This window comes from Halyomorpha halys, unplaced genomic scaffold (assembly GCF_000696795.3).
Source record: "Halyomorpha halys isolate HHAL.00 unplaced genomic scaffold, Hhal_1.1 Scaffold271.1, whole genome shotgun sequence".
In the NCBI taxonomy this organism is placed as follows: domain Eukaryota; kingdom Metazoa; phylum Arthropoda; class Insecta; order Hemiptera; family Pentatomidae; genus Halyomorpha; species Halyomorpha halys.
In genome coordinates this window covers 115,919-123,071 of record NW_027107763.1, presented here as the reverse complement: position 1 = coordinate 123,071, position 7,153 = coordinate 115,919, and the positions used below count along the sequence as shown (strand labels likewise).

At 30.8% G+C, this 7,153-nt stretch overlaps 1 protein-coding gene across 1 annotated transcript in view; it reads right to left on the bottom strand.

The window, feature by feature from the left end:
• Positions 1–5,894, bottom strand: part of LOC106680633 (uncharacterized) — a 160,192-nt gene extending 154,298 nt beyond the window's left edge. The window contains exon 1 of the mRNA XM_014420493.2: positions 5,526–5,894. Coding sequence (XP_014275979.1) covers positions 5,526–5,694 — 169 coding nt within the window. The 5' untranslated portion in view covers positions 5,695–5,894. The remainder of the gene's footprint in view (positions 1–5,525) is intronic.
• Positions 5,895–7,153: the final 1,259 nt, after the last annotated feature.

The following is a 7,153-nucleotide window of genomic DNA, read 5'->3' as shown; positions in this document are numbered from 1 at the left end:
CTAATGAACTTTTTTATAAAAGAAGCTAAAATATTAAACAAATATTCCCTCAATAGAAAAAACGGAATGCGGTTTTCTTTAGTGGATTTAGAACATACCTTATAAACTATTTTTATTTTTAAAAAAAGATTTTAAATTAACTGATATATAACTTTTTAGTTTTTATAACAAGAACCATAATTAAAAAATCATAGTATAATAATACATTTTTTTTTCTAAAAATTGACATTCCTTTTTAATGATTTTATCTTGTTAAATATTTACAATACTAACTATGAATAAAAACACTTTTTGAGGAGTTGACTTTTTTATTTTTTATTATTTAAATCAATTGCATTATTTTTGTAAAACTTCGTCCGCTATAAATAATAATGTGAAGCAATTATTAATAATAATTGAAAAATAATAATAAATATTATTCAACATGGTTTCATTAGTTTTTAGGAGTGAGGAATGAATATTTCCACCGCCCCAATCACTTAAAATTTTAGGCTATTCCAAAATAGAAAAATTGAAATGTTTACCTATCGATACCTTTATGCAATAAAATCTATTCAAATATCTTGGAAAATAAAGACATGGAAAAAAAAAAAAAAAAAAAAAAAAAAAAAAATACAACGTTTCCCACCATATCACATCTTTTAAAGGTACAAATTGAACCTGATACTGAAAGTGTTTCCATAGTCCATATTCTACTGATAATTAAAAAAAAATCTTTACAGAATTATATTTCAAGGCTACTTTGAAATCTAATTTCCACTAAGCATTGTAATACTAAAAATCACTAATATTTAAAACTAGTTTGATGTTTAATAGTACGAGGGCCGTTGCATTTTAACAATAGGTTGTACAAAGCGTGCAGTCATGCTATAATCTGAAAATATACTATCTACTATGAAAAAAATATAAAATGGAGAAATGGAAACATCGATGGCGATTCTGGGCGAAGAGGATATAAACCACGGTTAATGGTCACAGAAAGGATCATTTATAACTAATGTCCAACTGCAAATTCTCCTAACCTTAGCTTTAAAAGCAATCATTGAGAAACATTTTCTGAAAGCGTAGGCATTTAGTAGGATAATGCAACGCAGTAGTAAAATAGTCCGGTAGATGCGATACAATAAGTGAACAACACAATTTGATTTAAATAGGAAGTCAATATTTACATTGATATAAGCTTAATAAATACCATCTCGAACTTAAAAACGTTTGTATTTTGGAATGTTCAAAAGGTGGCGCACAAAAAGTTTACTAATCCAGCTAAAACGTTTTGGTTAACTAAAATTTAAAAAAACAAAAAAACAATAATAAAATAACTGGGCTCTTAGCGCAAGGTTACGTCTATTTTTGTCAGACTTGGTATGATGGATTTGCCAAGAAAATATTATTAACATTATATGTGAACGTTTGGCATGCCGGCTTCCGGGTTGTAAGTAGAAGGAAATTACATAATATGGAGAAACCTTATCGAAAGGAAACATCAGAATTTCATCACAAATTCAATATCGCGACCAATTATATCTTTTTTTAATATTTATTTTAACTAATCTTATCTCAGTGATTAAATGGGCAATGAATATGTTCGAAGATAATTGAAATTCTAGAATAGATAACCTTTTTTAATGTTATTACAAGTGAAAATTTTAGCTGAAAATATATACAAGTACATTTGTGCAAATATATATATTTTTTGTGACATACTGGAAGATTATTGATTGACCGTGTGTATAGATGAAAGGAATATGGTCCGGGTGCGGTCCAAAAAACTCAAATAGAATTATACTTTTTGAGTTTTTTTGACCGCACCCGGACCAAATTCCTTTCATATATATTTTTTAATAGGGCTCATGCCTAAATTGTTCTGGTAAGTCTACAAACTGTATGAAGTGCTCTTTTATGTATTATATAGGATCAATTCCATAGACAAATGTCAAAAATAACACCTACATAAATAATAATATATCACATATTACAGAAATTAATTTTATTCATAGTCAGATATGGTCCTCTTCCCTGCTCGGGTACTCTCTAAAATGAAGTTTTGTAATTGGCTATTTGGTCGAGGCCAGAATATTTCCACAATATGTACAACTTGGGCCGCCGTGAAAAGTAATTTCGAACACGGAGGAAGAAACAGCTATTACTAAACGGAAAAAGGCCCCAAGGCAATTCTTCATCTTACCGACCAATTGGTCCCCTGGACACTGCAGAAAAAATAATGGAGAGGATTTTGCATGGCTGAATAACCGAAATTGATCAACAGTCGGTGCAATAGATTTCGTAATCAGATCTGCTCGAGAGGCCATTGCAGATTGATGAGATGAAGAAGAGAAGAAAGTAGTACTGCGTCATTATAATTAGTTGAATATTCCATGAGTATCAGTATGACGCTGGTCTACACTTTGATGAACATCTGCATGTCAGCACCAAAGCAGCACAAGTTACATGACAAATTTACTAGCTGAAATCGTGTAAAATATCAAGGAATCATAGCTAAATAACAAGCAAAGATGGAGCTTTCTCAGACATTTTTGTACGCAACGCCGATCTGGAAGAATGACACTAATGCCCAACAGGTGTTAAGTGGAATAATAACGATAAAAAGGGAAGTATTTTTGTGAGTAGGAATCTCATACTGCAGTGGGCATTAGCCGACTTCGTTTTGTGCTGCATATTTCAGTTATCCTCTACCCATCCCATCCTCCAAAAAATAACCTCCAGGCATATCGTTAGTAGATAAATTTAAATGACATAATAATAATATATATATAATGATAAATAAATCCTTCTGTTTAGAGAATTTGATAAGACATAATCATGTTGAATTTTATATTCTTCAATTTTAAGTATTAAAAAAAAACTAGCTCGTAGATCGATAATGTTTCTCGAAAACTTTAGTAAAAGGTATTTTCGTTTTCCTGTTTTCTGGATGTTTTTCAATTATTCATTTCAAGGGATCATTCGGGAATGATTCTTGACATGTTTTGAACAGTAATATTTTTTTCTAAAGTACTAGCGACTTCTTGAATAACATTTATTTTAATGTTTATATTAGCATAGAGCACTTGAAAATGATATATAAGGATCAGTAATTCTCGAAAGTAATTTAGATCGTCTACATTGCCACCTTAGGGCACATTAGTAGAGATATACCAGGTCGTTACAAAAGCCTCTGTATTAATTCATAGTTTATATTGAAGTATTCGATTTAATCCTTATTCAGCCGTGGTGTAAACATATTGTTGTTTACCAAACTTTGACTAATCCTGTATTTAATTATGTACACCAACTATCTGCATTTCGTTCCGTTTTATAAATTTCACCAAAATTATTAAAGTAACATTTTTCCATTCGTGGTTTTATGTCCTGTTTCAGATGATAGGGCTATTGAAAATGATCTTTACTGTGAACTAATCCAAATAGTGTTTGGTGTAGTCTTTTGTTAATCGGAATAAAGGAATACTTAAGCATGACAATGCTTCGACCGATCATTAACGACAGAGAAATATTCTCGAAAATGGAGAGTATGAGCATCTTCCCCCACCTACTATACAGCCTTCATGTCACAGCACATTTTTCGAAAACAATTAGAATGTCACAAATCAGAAAGTGAGCTGAGTTTCACCCTGAAAACCAAGAATCGATAATACCATCAAATTCAACTCATGGTAGTAATTGACAACAAAGGCCCAGAAGAGTAATTTTAATGTGTAGATTTTATTCCTTACTTTTCTTTATTTCTTGAAATTTACAACAGTATTTAAGCTAAAAATGCAATAAGTAAATGTGAGAAGCTGTAATGACGTGAAATAATTCTGAAGAAACTACCTATGGTAGCACTCCAATAACTTTTCTACAGTAGAAAGTCTCGAGGTCATCTTATTTTCTTCAGGAGGATTATATGGAATAGAAGAAGAAGCAAGGATAGAAACTAGTTACTGAATTTGGGAGTCTATTATGGAAGGATTGATATCTGCTTGGGGCTAGTCGGCTGTAAATGGAACATTCTATGGTTTTTAGTGGAGCTCCACCGTAAGTTTAAGTCTAAATAGGCCTTATTATAGGCATGTAAATCAGTCTTTTGCAATGAATTGGATTCTTGGCCTGTTTCTCCAGTAAGTGTTGGAAAAGTCGGGGGAAGTATCCTGTCTTTTCACTCTTGTATGATGATTCCAAGTTAGTAGTTTGTCTAGACTGTGGATTGGTTCAAAGACTATATTCTGAAATTCAAACAAAACTTAGTTTACCCACAAATACTTTTTTTAATGATCTAGTACTCACATTAACAAATCACCCACTGTTGAATATCTGAGGTAGAGCCGGCATATTATAAGTGAATAAAGGGCTAATAAATGGATTTAAAAGCTCTACAATGTGGGTACCGCAGCCTTCAAGGTTGACTAAGACTGGATGTAATAATGTTAGTGACAAATGTCGGTTTGTGTCCCATCTTTATAACTCTACTGTAATTATATGTATTTCGTTATGTTGCCTTTTATTTAATCATATTCTGTAGGGATTTAGTTATAAATCAAATTGATTTTAGCTTAAATAATATTGGTGTTTAGAAAAAAATTAAAATAGAATATTTTAAAGAATGGTGTTGGGTATTTCGGCCTCGAAGCATGGACCTACATCATCTACGTTGTACAATAGAGCACATAGACATAGCATTTGATAAGAGGTCGTTCTAGTACCTCTCGCCGCATCATGTCTTTATCATTCATCTTATTTTATCACTTATTTTACCTTCACTTGTACTCTTCCTAATTTTAACAATTTGTTTTTGTCACCTTTTTTTGTAAATATTTTTCACATTTATCACTTGCATATTAATTAAATGTTAGCTATGAAGGAGGTACCCATGTTTGGGTTAAAACATTGGCTTCTACAATAATAATTTATAGTTACTGAGTCTTTCTTTATCTTCCTTCATTATTTTTCATTGCATACTTCAGAAAAACTAAAGGTTTTATATTATATTACATTTTTAACTAAAAGAGATCTTGAGTACTACTGCAATCATAAAATACTAAAATAGCTTTTCCTAATGCAAAATAACAATATTCAGAGTCATAATTCACTAAGCGTTATCAGACACGAAAAATCCATTAATTGGCAAGTAAATGTAAATTATAATTATAATTTTAATTTCTGAAAATGAAGTGGGCACAAAGTATACTTGTTGAAAATACTTTTTCTCAAAGGTAAAGTATGAACAGGATGGATTTCATTATCATTTTAAGTGCTGATGTCTGCAATGGAGTTGAAACTTGACTTTTATTTTTCTCTTGAAAGTGTACTTTAAATATACTTACAAATAAAAGATCAAATTAATCTATTTTTACTAAATATTAAGTATTGGAATAGTTTCTAAGAGCATCTTCGTATGAAAAGTAGAAGAAAATCCATATAACAATATCAAAATATAATAAAAAACCTTCATTATTGATGCCAACTAAAGTTAATAAAAAATATATTTAACATTTATATAACAAGATGTAATTTGACAATATGCCTACCTTTGCGCCGGCCAAAAGGTCCTATGAAGGTATGATCTTTACCGATGATGTTTTCATCAACAAAATGAATCAACTGCTCAGTTTCCTCCTCACACCTCCCGGAAGCTGGGTCCTGAGGTTTGAGAACATAGCCCTGCGACAGGTCTGCAAAAATGCTGGTGCTTGTCATTTCTTCAATATTTTTCTTCAAAACATAGTCTCTAACAAATACCAATTTAATATCACCAATCGTCGCTTATAAAAAGAAAGAATTGGATAAACTAATACATTTTTTTTAAAATTGAACAAGGAAAAAAACGAAAATAAAAAAACAGAACGACGTCGAACCAGCTTCTAAGCAAGGAAACGTTAGCACTGCCTCAAATGACCGCAACGGAGACACTGGCTTTGCGGCCTCCCCCCACCACCTATCATTTCCCCCACCTCTCAGCCCTATGTGTGTGTCCGAGTTGATTATTTTTTATTTTTACATATCCCATTTCTATATAGACATAAGACACATTTAATCTGAGGGAGATTCTTCTTCTAATTAATCTAATATATAAAAATAAATGTCTTCCAGTATAAAAATAAATATTTATTTGTTCGTAATTTATCACTGTCAAACCTTTCATCCGATTATGAATAATATAGGCTGGACCGATTTTTTCGGTAAAAAAAAAGTTTACTTTTACGGTTAACAAAGTTTTGCGTTTTGGGCCCGCAGCTCAAGAATACACTTTTTCACGGTTATTACATGTCAATCTATTGAGATTTATCTCTTTCCGAAGAAAAAAAAAATACAGATTCTATTAAATTATTGTTTATTCATTAAAACCTAAACAAAAACGTGAAGAATATTCCTAAAAAAATTTTCAGGAAAAAGCAAATCATATAGCGGCGTCTGAAACCCTCAAATACCATTTTTCAAAGAAATTAAAAATTAGAAAATTTTCACCTTGATTTTTTTGGCGGATTTATTTTTTATTCCGGTAATCATTGTTCAAATAATCGTTTATAAATCCTTTGCATTTTACCCAACTGGTACGTTAATACGTTGGAGAGCTGAATGTCTCCTATTTTAGCATGAATTAACAAAACTTAGATTTAATGGCGAAATATTAGTTTCAAATAAAGAAAAACTTTTCAAAATATTTTATTTTATGTCTCCTCTGGTTTTAATTTATTTAATTAGACCCGTTTTGTGTCCTTTGATGCAGTTTATAAAACTGTAAATTACTGCATTAAAGTTTGGTGTAAATTGGTTGAAGTTAATTCTATTTTTTTTTATCAAAAGAAATTAAAGGCCAAAATTTTCGCACAAAACATTTTATTTTTCGATTTGCTTTGAAAATTTGAATTTAAGAGTTTCTCGAGATACTAAAAACGAATATCAGCTTTTTAATATAAATATCGTTTCTAATCTTTGATATGATATTAATAGCAATGTAAAATATTGAAAGGAACATGAATTTATTAACTTAAAATATCGAAAAGGTCTGCTCTATAAACTTCGTCAATTCCTACCCCCAACATATTTCTTTATACTCCGCTCCTACCTCACTGATAGAACCTTTAAAGTAAATCATAACCTAGCCTACTCATCTCTCTTTTCTCAGTCCGCCGGTGTTCCTCAAGGTAGTATCTTA